The 18,099-nt window shown below is 45.1% G+C and overlaps 1 protein-coding gene across 1 annotated transcript; it reads left to right on the top strand.

Annotated features, from left to right (window-relative positions):
* The first annotated feature begins 310 nt into the window (after positions 1–310).
* emx2 (empty spiracles homeobox 2) lies at positions 311–4,833 on the top strand. Its single transcript, XM_037466534.2, has 3 exons — positions 311–1,062; positions 2,122–2,306; positions 3,623–4,833. Exons 1-3 carry the CDS (start codon positions 672–674, stop codon positions 3,788–3,790), a joined length of 744 nt encoding a protein of 247 aa, XP_037322431.1. The 5' UTR covers positions 311–671; the 3' UTR covers positions 3,791–4,833.
* Positions 4,834–18,099: the final 13,266 nt, after the last annotated feature.

Raw genomic sequence — 18,099 nt, forward strand, 5'->3', positions numbered from 1 at the left:
TATAATCACTTGCTAACACTAAATGCACCCCCACCCTTAGGAAAGAAAAAAAAACACGTTGAAGCATTCATGGCCCTTAAATGCAAAATAAGCGCTTGGTTCAGAAGACTGTGTTAAATATCCTGCAGATATGTGCGCGTGAGTATGTGTGTGCGCGCACGAGCGTTTGTGTGTGTGTGTGTATGTTGAGGGAAATAGGTGGTGAGGGTGTGGGGGAGGGGGGGGGGGGGGTGCTCCTCTCTCTCTGGACGAATCCGTTCCGTGTTGCGCGCTCGAGTCCGCCTCTCCGCGCCCCTGCTTCCCATTGACGCACTTTTTAAGCGTCTTCCCCTTCTCCGGCTCAGGGCGAGCAGCAGCGGCGGCGACCAATCACCATGCCATTACAGCCTTCAGAGGAAGCTGTTTATGGGACTGCAGCGCTAATTAGGCTCATGAACTAACAAATCTGCCTGCACGAACCCGGGCGAGGAAAGCGATCACATCCATGGATTAGTCCGGGACAAGCCGAGCGCTTTTTATTTGGGCTTTGCAGACACTGCCGCCTTTTCCTCCGAAAACTTATTCACCGCACAGAAAGTTTCCCCCTTTTTCTTTGGGTGTGGAGTATTTTTTAAGCGTGAGCGCCATACGACAACTTTCCACTTAAACTGGGGAATCTGGACTATCAGACCATGTTTCAACCTACGCCCAAGAGGTGTTTCACTATCGAGTCGTTAGTGGCGAAGGATAATCACGTGCCGGCGTCCCGCACCGAGGAGCCCATCAGGCCAGCGGCTCTCAGCTATGCAAACTCCGGCCAGATGAACCCTTTCCTCAACGGCTTTCACTCCGGCGGCAGGGGCGTCTACTCGAACCCGGACTTGGTGTTCGCCGAGGCGGTCTCTCATCAGCAGAACTCGGCCGTCCCGGTGCACTCGGTGGCCCCGCCGCACGCTCTGGCCGCTCACCCGCTTTCATCCTCGCACAGTCCGCACCCTCTTTTTGCCAGCCAGCAAAGGGACCCGTCGACGTTCTACCCCTGGTTATTGCACAGATATAGGTACTTGGGTCACAGATTTCAAGGTGAGTTCTCACATTGCTTCGTTTGGGGATTTATTTTTTTGCGCCGAGCGGCTAGAATGTCTTTTTTTTTCTCCATCACTTCAGTATTAGGATTTTTTTTTTTAATCGCGAGATTAAATAAAAGCCATTTTTTTAAATATAATCCTCTCCAATCTTTAGGCCACATGATACACTTGTGTACTGGATTATTTCGTTCAAAAAACGAATCAATTCATTTTTCTTATTTGCAAAAAAAGAAAGAAAAAACAAATCACTCAAGTGAAAGATAATTGTTGACTCGGCCGCCTGTCAGTCTGCTGCCTTTAATGTTTATTGGACTCTAAAACCACTCGAAATGTTGACATGTTTGTACACTGTTGCACCCGCAGCTTAACGGATAAAAGAGATGGATCCAGGCGTAAAAACGAAACCAATGTATCTCGCTGCTTATTTCACAGACAAATCTCACATTTAAACTAAAATACACGATATTGATTTTTAGCCGGGGAAAAAATACACACAAATATAAGCTGGTTATTTGAGCCTCTTGGTCATTTTATAAGAGTGACATGAGTCCATTTTCGGGTAATTCCACGGATATTGAGTTTAGATAATTCGATGATTTATTTATTGCTTATTCTGTTGTATTTGTTTTTGTTGTTGTTGAGTAAAACGTATTATATTTTAAAATGAATATATTATTTTGGATGCCGTGTATTTAAAGGTCCTCGTGCTATTTCCTTTTACCTTTTGTTGACAGAGGCTGTTTTAGAGCTAATTTAATTAGGCCCAGGATTATACCTTTGTGCTGGTTCCCTCTTTCCTTCACGCGGTGATCCCACAGATGTTAGACGGAGAACGTCTACAATAAGGCAGGCTATTTAAAATGCATACGTGTTGGGTAAATTACCCATGTATAGCCTCTCCTCAGACATTATCATCATCACGCCGTGTTTACAGTGTGCCCTGCTATTGTTTCCCAGCTGAGCGCTGGGCCCGCTGCTGCTAGTGGAAATGTTCCCATCTCACAGAATGACACGGCGGCTGCTGACGGCTCCCTTTTCCTCCGCTCGTTCCCAGGTAATGAAACGAGTCCAGAGAGCTTCCTATTGCACAACGCGCTGGCCAGAAAGCCCAAAAGAATCCGGACAGCTTTTTCCCCTTCGCAACTCCTGCGGCTCGAGCACGCGTTTGAGAAAAACCATTACGTGGTGGGAGCGGAGAGGAAACAGCTCGCACACAGCCTTAGCCTCACAGAAACTCAGGTAAGAAACCTCCAATTCCTGCTCCAACGTTAAACTTCACATCCGCTCATTTTTTTCATCAATGGGACAATGCGCTTATTTTATTTTGAAATGCACACCCTTGCTCCTTGTTTTCAGAGTTATGAAAACAACTATATTCCATTTGATTGTAATTATTTTAATTTAAAAAAAAAGCCAATCCATCACAGGTACTGGACTACCAGTCAAACGCTTTCTGTAACGTGGCACTGTGCGGCGTGGAGCCTTTTATTTTATAATCAGGCAACTATCAAATAAATATGTGATCCCAAAGAATCGACGTAAAGCAAAGCAATCATCCTCACTAACCAACCACCGAATTGTTTCTACACAAATGCGTGTAGTCAACTGAAGACAGGGGCTTTCTGTTGGATGAAATCCACTGTCATTGTAGAGGCCTAACCTCATTTCAGGAGGGGTTGAATTACTTTGTTTTGAGGGGGGGGGGGGGGGTGCGATTGGGGGGGTGGGGGTGGAGGGGGGGGGATTTCGCCTTTCAAAATGGAGGGCAAATTAACCAGTTAACCATTTTATGGGATAGGCGACACAAAGCGCGAGGCGGGTTCAGTGAATTCCCCCTGCCATATTTAAGGTGCTGTTTGAGCCCATCAGCCGCTGTCTTTTGTCCGCTGCGTCTCCTTTGCGCGGCGGGGCCTTTGCGGGGACTGAAGGGAGAAATGAACCGTCACCTACTTTAATTAGCCCACTGAAGGCGAATTAAATGCACCTCAGTTGCCGTTTAAGAGCAAAATGGGGCTGCGGAGTGACAAAGCCGGAGCGGAGCAGTTATCGATTTAGATGTTGTTAATTCCCAACGGAGCGGAGTCCATTTAGTGTGAACATCTATGTTTCAAAGAAGTCCTTGCGTTCATTTAACGTCTGCTTCTCATCACGTCGAGGATCAGAAGGCTTTACTTTAATGACTTGAATATATTTATTGGTATTATTAAGGGCGTCTGTGAGTTGAATTGGCATTACACTGACAATTATAATTGGAGGATTTAAATGCACAAATTCACATTTTCAGGGGAATATAACTGATCTTTCTTTATTCCGAAGGTTGTTTGCTCTGTGATCACCAACCGCAGGTCACAGCTCACCTTCTTATTTCCACTACAGCGCTGCATGCTTGTACTCAGCTCTGCTCCAAAAACAACGCGTCCCTTTTACGCGTGGTTTTACGCGCAGGGTCAATCACGGTTTATCTCGTCACACTGATCCGGGGTTTTTGTGCGTGTGTTTTTTTTTTTCTTCTAAAGAAAAATCAATGTTCTCCTTTTTCTCTCCCGCCTCTTCAGGTAAAAGTGTGGTTTCAGAACCGGAGGACGAAGTTCAAGCGACAGAAGTTAGAGGAGGAGGGCTCGGAGTCTCAGCAGAAGAAGAAAGGATCGCATCACATAAACCGGTGGAGAATGGCAACTAAACAGGGGAGCCCAGAGGAAATCGATGTCACCTCGGACGATTAAAACACCTTTAAAAAGGAGACTATATAAGCGTCCGGGTGAAGGAGGACGTGGATAACGGATGGCGTAGAGACAGTGAGGGGGGGGGGTAAAAAGCCAATGTCACGTTTCAGATCTCCGGAGATCGGCAGCTGAGGGTGAGAGAAACCCGACAGGTGGCCCTGCTGTCACCGCGTGGGTCTGTCAATCCAAATGACCCAGGTGGAGTGTCTCAGCCCACCGACCTGAACCCTTCCACGCACCAACCACCACCACGATCTCCCATCCACCACCACCTCATTTTTTTCTCTCCAATTCCTATTGGACGTTTGCACTTCAGAGTTTTTATTTTATTTTATTTTTTTTTTAAACACAAACGTTTCCACTCAAGATACCAAAACACCGAACTGCTTTTGTAAAACTTGAATTGCATGGTATATATATTTTTTTTGCCCCCTGGTAGTTGTTTTTAATTTTTTTCTCAAACCAAGAAAAAAAAACTAATTTGCTTTCAACTCTTATTTTCCAAAAGAGATGTCGTGCTCCTTCCTTTTTACAAAGTGTGCCGTCTTTAATTAATGATTCTCGTGTAAAAGTGATTGTGAAAACATATGAAGTAGCGGTGCTGCGATATAGTGTTTTTCTTTTCTTTTTTTCTTTTTTTTTTTCAATGACAAAATTTGAATTTCGATTGAAAAAAAATAATCTAAAAAATGAATCAGACTACAGATCAAGTACTTAAAAGGAAAGCATCAGGACATTCCTTTAACCCAAAGCTTTACTGATGTGTCGCTGTGGCCCCACGCAGCCTTCTGTCAGGATTGACCCTCCAGTGAAAGTTGCCACGAAGGACTAAATGCAACTAATGAGAGAAAAAAAACCTTCAAGCACTGAGCTTATTCCATGTACAGAAATGCTTAAAGTAAATGTTTCTGTTGAACCCGCTTTTACATAATGTAAATACGTTTTGTGTTTGTGTTAAGTTTGCTACAATTTTAACACAAAGTATACTTCCAAGAAGTATGTAATTGTCAATATTTTGTCAATAAAGTTTTATCAATATGTTGCGCGCAGTAAAAGTAAAGACTTTTGATTATGTAGAGCAGCTCAATAGAGGCCTGTGGAGACATGAGGCTTTTATGGAAATGATATTTATTCTTAAACGGAATCATGTGGATGAAGCAAAGTTTGGCTGGTGTGGCTTTAGGCGTTTTATTTCTCCAAGAGAAATATATATATATATATATAAATATATATATAGTGTAGCGTGTCATTTGTTGTCGTCAGCTGTGCATGTGTTCGTGGGTCTCCCCGGCATTAGTTGGGTTCGTGAGGGGCTGCAGCGCCTGCTCCGCTCCGGCTACAAAGAGTCCCTACGAGCTTTTGTGAAAGTGCAAATCAGTTTGGGCAATTATCATGCGAGTAATATGGGGTGGGTGGGGGGGGGGGGGGGGGGTGCATTGCCCAGTGGTCCACTTTAATCTCTTAATCCACGGATCCAAGGGGCCTTGGTTGGACATAATTTAGTACAATCTGACTACCCCTCACGACGCGATAAGGGAAGGTTCCAATGTGCCGCAAAATGGGATCTTTGTTTAAAAGCTTGTCTCGGGCTGCGACGCGCTGCACGCTGCTGCTTTGCACTGATCGGGAATATGGGAACCTCTCCGGGAGGCTGTAGGTGAAACAACATCCATGTTATTTACAGCAGGAAGCTATTCACTGTTAACGCGCATTTAAAACAATGCCAACAACAACAACAACAACAACAAAATCAGACAATTTTAAACTGGATTATGATTTTTTTCTTCTTGTGAACACATAACACCACAGTCTCGGATTTTTTTTTTTCTGGTGCGATGTGAGTTTGTTTTAATTGTTTCTTATACTAAAAGGAGTCCTTATGGTTTGGGTTGGGGGGGAGGGGGGAGGGTGGGGGCATATAGAGAATTCTTAATCTTATAACTGCAATAAAAATCTTTAGAGAATACCATTAGCTTTGGAAAAAAAAAAAACTAAAAGCTTTATTACAAACCCAGCTTTGAAATAGGGGGGATTAGAGGACTGAAAGGGTCCCACAATAGTTAGAAGAAAAGGTTTCATGCTAATGAGGTTAATGCCCTTTGTATCTCCGGACTCCACAACTTCATTACTCCTATCTCGGGCAACACCGAGCGGCTCAGAGCTTCACAATCCACTCGAGCTTTTCCCTACCCGGCCTCTAAAGAAGGATTTGATAGCAGTCCTGTTCAAACTAGATAATTATATCTTTTCAAGTTGGAATTAAGATAAAGAAAGTGCAGTGGAGGCGGTGAGCCTTGATCCGCCGCAAACAAATTTGGCGCACTCCCCCCCCCCTGTGCGCTTGTATGGACACACAGGAGACAGCACAGGCTTCTCATTAGAGCCTGGCACCATTTGATTAATTAAAAGGCGTTTGTTTTTAATCTGGAAATATCGATGTTTTATTATGTAGCGGCAGCTCTATTTACGGAGAGACAATTTTGTTGCGGAAGTGAGAATGAACATTTTAACATGTCGAGCAACAACATTCAAAATCCAAATTGTCTAAAATATTCTAAAATGCACAGTGGTTCAATGGTTCATTCCGACGGCACCCTAAAAAATATTCAAAGTAGAAAAATTATAATTTGCATTTTAACAGTATTAATATAATTCAAATTGGCAAAATAAAAATAAATAAAAATAATTGCTCATGTTTGCAATCCACAGAATTTGGTTAATGTTCATATGCGTTTAAAAAAATCAACAATGCGTCATTCTTTCCTGATTTTGGCTCTTATTAAAAGGACGATCAAACGCAATTTGAGATGAATATTATCGTTCAAACAGTGTGTGTGTGTGTGTGTGCGTGTGTTTTATGATGTGAAGTGGGGCCCTCGCTCATCAGATCCTTCTCCCACTCGCTCGTGCTGCGCGTTAAAGGACCGGCTGTGGGGACCTTTGCTGACCCGGTTATCTAAACTGAAGCCGCTCCGCTCCGTCCAGCGGCAACAACTCTCCATAAATCATCACAGCTCGTGAACAGTCGGATGATTCCCGACACATTCACGGACCAGCCAGTTAGTTTGGACGTTTTGGACCTTAAAGCCCCGCTTGCATGAAACATTCAGTCCGCAATGTGAAATGATTATCCGTCATTGAAAAGAGTGGTCGGTCCTATCAAGTGACCCCACTGACCCAAAACCTCTAATCTGCAATTAGTAGGTATAATTACCTCCGCTGACACCACTAATGTGGGTGGCGGCGGAGGGGATGGGGGGGGGGGAATCAGCCCGCGTGTTAGTGCTGCAAGTCAATAATTGATCGAGCTGAATTCTCTTAATTTAGGGAGAAGTGGCTGCAGAAAAGCGATGGCTACGGATGGCTCGTCAACATGTTGCAGCCCTTTCTCGTTTCATTTCAAAGGGCGTCTCATCAGATTAAGAGAAAAAGCTCGCGAGGGGCCACCTGTAGGCCGGGCCTGTCACGGAGCCACGTCAGGACTAACTTGATCCGTCCCGTTTCTCAAATTGCCCCTGAAATGGATCCTTGAAACGAGAGAAAGAAGCCCACACAATCCCCTTGGCCTTGACATAAGGTGCAGCGATAAATATACGAGACTAATGAGCAATTACTATACAATCATCCTTCAAATGGCTTACATAATAATAAATTAAACATCGGAGACTCGGATTGAGTTTCTTTCTTTATTATTAATAACGAGGGAGGGTAGCTTGCTGCCACGATGCACCGATGATTATGTCGTCGCCATCGGTAGTCATTTATTGACTCGGTCTGAACTAGCTCACTGACCATCTACTGGCAACGACACAACCCCACAATAATTATATGTTCTTCATTGTTATCAATTCGATGTTATTTCAAATTTAGATTTTAAAGGAGATAATGTGTTTAAATGTTCAATTACAAACAGAGATACTCGCAGTGATCTTGAACGCAGCATTTCTCTGCCTGCTGCATTCAATGACATAAATACTCTCGTTAAAGGCCAAACCTACCTTAAATGGGGGCCAACGATACATAGTGAATTTCTCCAAAATAAACGGAAATCAACTAAGGTCAGTACGATATAAATAATTCACGGTAAGTAACATTTGAATATCATTCATTTTTCTGTGAAAAAGGTGTCCGTTTTTTGACTTATTTAATTTTTTTTACAATTGACTAATTTAGAGGATTGTTCCAGCTTGTAGACACACACACACACACACACACACACACACACACACACACACACACACACACACACACACACACACACACACACACACACACACACACAGGCTATGAGGTTGGCACCAAAATGTAATTGTTAATAGATGAACGAAGCCCAAGAGCCCCATTACAAGCTTCTCTGACAGAGTCATGCAAAGGCTTCGGTGCTGGATTGCCTACATTCACTGAGGTCGCCACACAGACAACATATGACCAAGCGATGTCACAGACCTACAAGTGCTAAACGGCCATTTCACAATGAAATATTCAGCAAGAGCTTCAAATCAGGAATTACTAAACTTTCTCCACCTGCACAGGCGTCTTTCTCCTCCTGTGGGGCTTCTTCTGGGCCCCAGAATGCCCTGCACAGCCCGAAAACATGCCTGTAGAATCAGCCTGGACTCGGCCTGCACAGTCTCAGCGTAGTTAGGGAAGACTCAGAAAGTTTAATGGCCTTCTTAAGTTGTTTTTTTCCTCTTATTAACTCCAACCGGCTGCATCTTTAATGCACTCTTATTCTGATGACTTGCTGCTAACACAAAGATTCCTAAGGTTTATTTTCTTTAATGACAGGGGGAATTTGGGCTGTAATGTGATGCAGTTTCATTTGCATATAAGTGCTTCCCACACATGCACCAGTTCTGAAGAGAGCAATTGTTGACCCCCCCCTCCCGCCCCTCCCTCCTCCCGCCCCCCTTCCTCCTCCTCTGAAGTTCCAAACATTTTATAGGTTGTATCTCCGACCAGCATTCCCCTCAGTGCACTAATGTGTAACATATGGCGGACTGTACACCTGATAAAATACCTCAGGGGCCCTGCAGTTTGGAAAATCCTCAATTCGCTCCCTAAATAAAACAAACAATGGCCCCACTAAATATATCACATGTGCCTGCTGAGCTTTTCTGCGTCTCTTGACCTGCGAGTCCCCTCCCACATCATCAGCCCTGAAACGGGCATCTGCTCTCTGGCATCCAGTGCCGTGGCACCGCCAGCCGCTGCCCCTGAGACACCAAATCCACAGATGGGAGAAGCTCCCGTCTTGACCTGCTGCGGGCTAAACAGGTTGTAGGAGCACGGCTCGCTCTGCTCTGGGACTCCCACCCAAAGGCGTCCATGTTTTGTGTCCTTTCAGGAAATGATCACATCAAATTAGCTCAAACCTAAAGCCACTTCTCTTTTGCTCTTTCATCATAAAAGTGCAGTATATGTGGCTAAAATTAGAGCTGAAATGTAATATAGCTGCTAGTGTGGGGCGCCATTGAACTGACAGGTGAAATAGTGGGCACCTGTTCCTCTGTCCCGGCTTTGCACCCCTCTGAGCTTTGCTGTGTCTCCCCCTCTTGGTAGCGGGAAGGGGAGGAAAGTCTTCCTCCCTAAAAAACATGAAATATCAAGTTTCTCTTGGCCAAGCCTGATGGCGGTTGAGTGCTTAGTGTCTGGAAAGTGAGGCTGACTAAATACGAGTGGTGGATTTCCTGGAAAGGAGCTTGTGTGGGTGCATGGATAGTGGACGGTGCATTGCTTCTCAACCTCGGAGCCTGTGACACACATTGGAATTGTAATTTTCAATCTTTAGATTTTTCATTTAGGTTTTTTAATATATTGTTGTTGTGACAACAACAGTGAAATATATGACAGTACTATATTTTACTATAGCCAAATGTATTATACTCATTCTGCTCCTATTGAGTTATCTATTTTTTTGTATAATTCATTAAAGCATCATTAAACTTGTATATATTTATCTTATTTCTGGGGACAATTATGGACCAATGACCCATACCCCTAGCACTATAGATGTGGTACATCTGACCTAATTATCATAAATATCCACAAATATTGCGGGTATATACTTCTGTTATACAAATGTGAGTTCTTAATGTTATGACTGAGAGAAAAAAACAAAATAAGTATCTCACCGCAGACAGTCTAGTTATTGCATCTTTATTCTTGCCAATAATTTAAAATATTGACTATTTCTCTTTATTTATATTATTTTCTGTTTTAGAATGCAAATGAAGATGTTCTTCCCTGTCTAAACTTGAGAATGACAAGTAACATTAACCAGAACTCTTGAACACTCAATTTTCAACAGACAGCCTTCATAACAAACAAACATGACACGACATGATGATTCATGAAGTTTCCGCTTCGCCACAACTTCATGTGCCGTCTTCATGAGTACTGAAGCTCCTACGCCAACTCTGCCTAGCTTTTAATACAACACAGAAGTTATTTGTGGCATCGATGCGAAGCCCAGTTCTCTGGGTATTGGTGCCATAAAACCCACAATAGTGCCCAACATGCGCATGAACTCGACTAACTCGACTACACACAAACACAACATTTTGTGGGGGTTTTGCACGCATCTGCTTTTGTCGGCGCCGCCGCCTTCTCTGTCGTAAAATACTCAGTTGGACCAAACAGTCGGTGGGTTTGTTTCAAGAACTTTGAGGCTGTGGGTTGTGATGACAAACATCTTCACCGTGTGTTCAGTACAAACACCTGACTGGTGGTTTATGGTTGTGACCCCGAGGCCTGAAGGTCACCACCCCAGCAGACGGATGGCACCACGAGGGATGAAATCACGTCACGGGCAGTGTCACGTCCTTCCTTTGGGCTGCAGATGTTCTCAAATATCCTGCCTGAGCAGGAACACGGGGCTTCAATATGGCCGCTCCGCAGCGCTGCTCAGCAGGCGGTCGTAAATGATTGGTAGCAGTAATTCAGGTTGTGACATCTATTATGGACCAGTGAACACCTTAACACCTCCACAGAGAAACCAAGCCAAATTATACTTGCTAATCATTCACTCCCATTCACTAATGTTCTTCCTCCGCCCTGCACAGCTTAGCCATTGAAGCAGAAGGATGCTAACATTGTCTAACGATCTCAAGTGGAGTTTCCGAGAGCGGCCTTCTAATTAATAACAAGCAGAACTTCTTGCGGTGGGTTAATGTAAGCTTAAGGTGAAATAATTATTTCCCCAGCAGTGGCAGCAGCACTTCTCGCACACCCAGGGACTTTGAAGTCAGACCCGTGATGGTCGGGGGGCTGTCCAACGTCGGCGTTCTCGAAGCCCTCCATTATGCATTAGCAGCAACTGAGATGTGCTCTGTGCCTCGCCGGGCTCTAACGGCCGGTAATGCTCACTGGTGATTGGATGCAGCGTGGAACATATGAACTCTAAATGCGTGTAAACCCTCAGAAGTGACAGGTAGGACACGGCAGGGGACTTTGATGATGTGACACGATCTGCACCGTGTGCATCCTCTTCTTAGATTATCAATGCTGGAAAGCAGCAATTAGAAGAAACAGGTGCAGTGTGGACCATATAAACAATTCCAGTGTTCCAGTCGTTTGGTCTTTCCCTCCCCCCAGGATGCCAGTCATAGGTAATAATAAGGTAAAATGGTAGTGAGTACGCGCTGCAGGTTATTTTGTATTGGGAGGTGAGGACATGACAGATCAGACCACTTCACACATAGCAGGTCCATTTAATTCTCTGTGCCTCTCTTGATCTCGCTGTCCTTTTAGGGGGACTCCAGAGGCTAGTTATAAGGTGTCTGATTCTCACCATGAATCTAATTAGATCTCTGACGGAGGTCTTAACATCTCCTTTGAAAAAAAAGGGAAAAAAGAAACACAGGGAGGAGTAAGGTGCTAAAGCCCCTACCCCTCGCCTCCACTGCACCTTGGCCCGAGGAGTCCCCCGCTCCCTCCTTTATGGTGAAAAACAAAGTCCTGCAGGCTAATGAAGTTTGTAATTAAGGAGATTCTGTCGGGCTGAATGAGTAATTAGGACGTGGTCTCTCAGAGGTGTTAATGGTGGTCAGGCTGCATGTACGGCCAAATAGAGCACCCTTTCATTACTTAACCGGGAAGCCAAAGTGAGAGAGGAGGGCTTTGTTTATTTCTATCTTCCTTTTATTTCTCTGATCTGTCTTTCCGGGGAGAGGGTACATCACGCCGGTGGTGTACTTGCCATGCAATAACATTTATGTTTGATATGTGCAACACCATATTAGATCAGAAACAAATGCTAGCAGGACTGCGTGAGATGGCTCTGCGGCTCATTGCTTCCAGATGACAGTGTTTACATATGTCTATGGGAAACATGACTGCATTTGTTACCCCACTTATTTTTCTATACATTTTGGACGGGTTGTGAAATCAGATATCATTTGTGGGGTGCGTCTGCGGGACAGGACCACGCTCTGTTCTCGGGGAAGACATCTCTGTTCTAATTATCACATTTACTTAAGATGGGTTGACTGTGCTGCTGATAAAGAAAGTTCACCTGGCCTCAATTAACTATATTTATCACAGATTATCCCTGCGCGAGATTTCTGCTCCGGCGAAAAGATTAGCCTTATTACGAGTTGCATATGCAGGATGAATATATTTTTAGACAAAGTTACATTTCTTAAGGATGAGACATTAAATCAATGAAATGGGAATCAAACCGGATGAAGCTGCGTTTTCGAGGATTCTCCATCAGCGCATTAAAAAAACACAGTTTACACCAACTGATATGCTCTTCATTTGGACCACAAACTGAACATTACATGTAATAATCACGTTATTCAGAAGTAAATTTGAAAAACACGGTGGAATAGTGGTGATATCTACTTAAATTTTCAATTTGGATTTGCAGTAAACTGACCTGTATATAAATGCATAACAAGTGTATTTAGACACTGAGACAATTTTTCCCCCAAAAGTGAGAACACCAAAGTAGAGCATGCGCCACAGATTGCATCAGATTAGTGTGTTTACAAAGCGTGTCTTAGAAGGATACAGTAGAACAAACCTCTTCTTCAGAGGGGGGTCTCTGTGGTCTCCGGTTGACCTAGACATTCTCCAAATCATTCACACTGTTCAGACTGGGAAGTGTCCTGCTGCGAGGCACAACACCTGGGCTTTGAACCCATGACCTCACATCTGAAGCCCCTGCTGCCTCCCGGTCAGCTGCAGGATCAGCGTGGACAGACAGGCCCAAAAGTCTTCATTTCCTGTTTCGCCTGCAACCAACCCCTTCCCAAAATACAAAAAAAAGGCTACCTGTGTTCCAGGTAATATACATCAACATAACCAAGGTATGACCTGGGTCCTGTCCTGTGTTCATTGCAAATCTACAAAGAAAACTACCGGAAGCAAAATACACTTTTGTCATCGTTTATCCATAGCTTTTGGCGTTCCCATTTTAGATGTTTGATATATTTTGTTGGTGAGTTTGTTCTGTAATGTTTTCCCTTTAATGCCATTTCACATTTCCACCCGCTGACACAAGTCAGATCTGAGCTGCCGACTCATTACAGGTTGAGTAGAACAGGTGTTTGTCCCTTTCAGGCAGACCTACGTGGACGAGGCCTTTTCATGTTGGCTACTTCCTCACCGCCTCACAATTGCTCAGAGTGGAGGATTTGCTCGGCCCATCCCTCACAGTCCAATCTGACCTCTCTCCCCCCTGCACTGCAAGCAGGGCTGCAGATAAAAATAAGAAAAAAAGGCTGAATAACGGCTCCAGGAATCCTAAATATTAGTGGTTGTAAATCAGCCCCCAGTGGCCTATGAATAGCAATTATCTTTTTTTTGCACTAATAAATCCCCCCAGTCACAGATAAGATGGTTTTCCTTTCCAACCTGCGGTAAGAACAGCTAAGTATTGAGCAAGCGAAAATGAGAGGGGTGCAGCAAATAAATAAGGGCTCTTTAGCTGTGGATTACACTCAGTCATGAGAGGAAAATGTGTAGTCTTTTGTGCTGGCGGAGCCACTACATGGTCTATGAACTGGGTGGGGAAACGGCCCATGATCATCAGACTTTGGCAATTCAGATTCAAGCTCCTATTCGCCGTATCAATACCTGCTAAACACGACTTACGTCAGTGCACAGTGACTTTCAGCTGGCGTGAAGTGCCCAGATTTCCTCGAAAAAGGGGTGGATGCAAGTAGTGAAGGATGGCCATATTGATCTGACAGCAGCAGTCTTTGATTTTGATCTACCTCATGTCCACATGGACAAGGTTTAGCTATTGTTGAGCGCTGCTCTCAACCTATTGAACCGTCCTTCAACCAGAACTACAAAACAACTCGCTCTCTCCTGGCTGGTACCGCTGAGAATAAGTTCCTCTGTAGCTCTGCCCTCAGATGGGATTTGCGTGGCCTTGTGGTCATCATCCACATAGGAGGAGAAAAACACGGCAATCAGCAGCGCTGGAGCCTTCCTTTTTTTTTTCCTTCTCTCTACGAGGTGACTGAACCCTTATTCCATGTAAAGACTTAAGTTAACCTCATTAAGCGCGCTCACACACAAGATGCATAATTATCCCTGAGAGGATAGCCAGTGCTAATACAAATTAGAAAGATAATTAAGCCACTGAGACTGGCCATTGCATCTCCCAGAGCATTGGACCCACACTACCATTATGGCGAATTAGAGCCTTTGTTTATAGTCACAACAACAGCCTTTTACCAGTGGCCATGTTTGTCTATCGCCAGTCCCATACAGCCTGGGTTTACTGCGCTGCGTTTAGACACACGTGACACTACAGTCGGGGAGCACAACTCGCACAGGTGTGTAACTTGCAGAGGAGACGCAAGATGAAGTGAATTCCTTTCTCTCCAGCGTCAGGCGGGGCGGCGTCTCAGCACCCTACCTCGCTGGAAACAAAGAACCTCGAGTCTGCTTGAGAGAAGAGCCTTTGGGCGCCCATAAAAAAATCAATCTAAATGACAATTCACCTCTGTAACGTGCAATGCATCTGGTCGTCTGGGTGACAGGGCGGTTTAGGGCCCTGCGAAGTCCTACGGCGACTTCAAAGATGGGTTAAATGCCTCCTCGAGCTAGGGGAAACATTTCTCTCTTTGCCTTTGCGAATGCTCAGTCACACAGGAGCAATAAATGGGGCGGATTTCGGCATTCCTCTTCAGATCATATGATACCTGGACGCCAGGGTTAGTGCATACTGAAACCGCTCCAGTCCTTGCACAACAAACATGAGCGCGAGCTGCTCCGCCTGCGTCACGATTAGATCAGGGTTGGACTTTTGTGTAAAAAAAAAAAAAAGTCAAGCACGCACAGCTGGATGCATTTTAGAGCGCAATTCCCTTTTGTCATAGGAAGAGCCAACACTATTCGTAAGGCCCAAATGCGGCCGTGTTTGAGTGCACGTCGGGAATTGGAGGGAAATTGTTTCTCGGAGACAGAAAAAAAATCGGCGACGCAGCTTGTGATGCCGGAAAAGTATTTTGGACGTGTACAGCGGAGAGTTTTCTTTTCTTTTTTTCCTAGCCTTCAAGGCGAGGGGAGTGTGAAGTGGAGGAGCACGCTGCTGGTTGTGTGCCAGCTCTGCCTCCTGTGGTTTCACGCATAACAACCTTGCATGTGCACAGCTCTGAGTAAAGCATTGATTTAAGAGGGCACTTCTTCTTTCCACAGCTTTAGCAAAACAAGCCCCTATGTTTGGATAGACCCGGTAAGCAGCTCACTGACCTGAGCAATGGGTCAGATTAAGTTAGACCAACCCCCCACCTACAACTCTCCCTCTCTCCCTTCTTCCCGAATGGCCCAATGCAGAATGAGGAAAGGGAAAGTGATCTTCGTGGCAGGCAGGCCTGCCATCAGGTCAGGGGAGTTGCTCAGGAAAACAGGAAACTGACAACAGAGACAAATGATAGGTCTCACCCGAGCATTTTGCCGCAAAGGTTGATCACCCGTAATTGCTCTAAGGGTACTAGTTAAAACAGAAAAAACGTCTGATAGACGCCTTCTGAGATCTAATATGAAAACAGAGCAGTTTCCCCTGTTTAACCACTTTGTCCAGAACAATTCTGGTGCAGGTAAATGTGTAACCACTAAAAAGAACACTGGGCAATGAAACTTTAAACATGCTCATACGGTTTGTCATAAACGCAGCAAGCCTTCCGTTTAATGCGCAATTAAAAAAAAACATTAACTTTGTGCGTGTTTCTGCGACATCACAAAGCAAACCCAACTGATATTATGTATTCACCCTCCTGTGAGACTTCACCAATACGTTAGTTACATATTTCCTCTGGACACGCTGGCGGGAGGATCGTGTGTGTGTGTCTGTGTGTGTGTGTGTGTGTGTGTAAGAGGGGGGGGGGGGGGGGGGGGGTTGGGAGCAGAGAAGCTGCTTTTGGCCAAAGGCAAAGATAAGCTAAGGGGAGTGGAGTGGGGGGAACAATGGATTGAGCCAGGCAATCAGTGAGCGATCTGGGGCGGTGTAAGATCTGCTAAACTAGCCCTAATTTCCCCTGTTGTAGGAGATGTGTGAGTTGAGGTGGAAAGGGGCAGGAGGAGGGGAGGCCTTTGGTCTGTCAGAGTGCAGTTAATCTGAACCCGGGGCAGCACGTTCACTACTGATGGAGGCCAGAGATAGGAGGAGGAGGCGGAGGAGAAGGAGGAGGAGGAGGAGGAGGAGGAGAGCTGGGAGGATGAAAGATCCCCCACACCTGCGAGGGGCTGCCGAAAGTTACAACTCACTCGGAGGGGCCTTTCTGCCGCTGCTCCATTTGTCAAGGATGATGGGGGCAACGGCGTAGAGAGCTTCTCTGTAATGCTGTTTTTACTGGGGGCTCGTCATATGCACTCGCAGATTACATTGATTTGTCTTCGTCATCCATAAATCTTTAATCCATAAATGTTTTTTTTGTCTGTAAAGCAGCTGTGAATTCTCTTTTTAATTAAAGCCATGACAACACAACGAATGTAACAAAGCTCAGCAAACATCAGTATTTTACCACCGAGGCATGGTATAACAGCAGTTTTGGTTTCGAGGTGTCGGTGTAAAAAAAATCCACAAATAATGCGAAATACAAAGCAGGTTTGGTTTGCACTCTTTGGCCCTTTTTCCTGCGCTTTGAGATTCATCTGTGGCACCAAGAGTTTCCAATGAACTGGAATGATTAAAGCCCCCACTTTGCTGCAGCATAAAACAGAGCAGTCTGCTCTGTCACCCCAAACCGCGATATAATAAACACTTATCACAAAATATGATTCTCTGCTGCGAGGATTTATCGCGTCATCTCATCCGCTTTGAAATGTGGATGAACACGATGTCTAAATCAATAATTGTGTCAAAAGAGATTGTTCATTTATGGGACTTTGTCGTGTTAGCATGTTTCTTTATTAAATTCAGCAAACAGACATATTTGAAGGGCATTATGGGTTGGTCGCACTATATGTGGTGAGCGGTTGCAAACGCTCAATAAGCATCTGCCTATTTCATCTGGACTCTTTGCTCTCTGCCAGGCTCTCGCCTCAGCTGGCAGCTCAGACGGCGCCGGGAGCACAGCACATCTGGATCGGAGGCTGAGGGAGGGACAGTGTGTGTGAGTGTGTGTGCATGTGTGTTAGGTATATAGACGCTTGTGTGTGTTGGGCAGGTGGGCAGTGCTACTTGTATGGGCATATCCTCTGAACTATGAAGAATATGCCCTCTGTGTCCAAACATGACGGGGTAGATTCCCAGGGGAGAGGCAACTGCTCATAAACAAAAACATATGGCGGAGCGGGGAATCATAAAGACTTCGTCTCCGCTGTGCGTGCCAGAGTCCCGGCGAGAATAGCATCAACTTAAGTCAAAGAATAAGTGCACTCCGCGAGACAGCGAATCTGTAAATTATTATCCCCAAATGGGGGAATGAGACCGACAGCAAGGCGAGCTCCCACTCGGCGCTGAAACCGAGTGTTCTTTCACATGCGTGTGACTTTTACACGAGTCATGCTAGTCGTGCGCTCTTGCTAACCTCCGGAGATGTTGTGCAGGTGGCAACTTACTCCTTCCTGCTGAACACACTAGCATTTGGGATCTGTGACGCTGTCCTTCAAAAGCATCACGCTCTCTCTGCGGACGGCTCTGAGCAGAACCATGAATTCAACCGTCCTCATCAGACTGTTCCAATGTAAACAGGGGAATTGTTCATCCCTTCTATAAACAAAGCTAAAGTAGTGTGTTTGACAGGTGAGGCGAAGGAGGCCTGTGCGTGCACACCGCTGCTGGAGGCTCCTGTTGAAGAGATGGGAGTGAGGACCTCAGCCCGACTGACGGGTCAGCGACGATCCAC

Source organism: Pungitius pungitius, chromosome 13, assembly GCF_949316345.1.
Source record: "Pungitius pungitius chromosome 13, fPunPun2.1, whole genome shotgun sequence".
Lineage (NCBI taxonomy): Eukaryota > Metazoa > Chordata > Actinopteri > Perciformes > Gasterosteidae > Pungitius > Pungitius pungitius.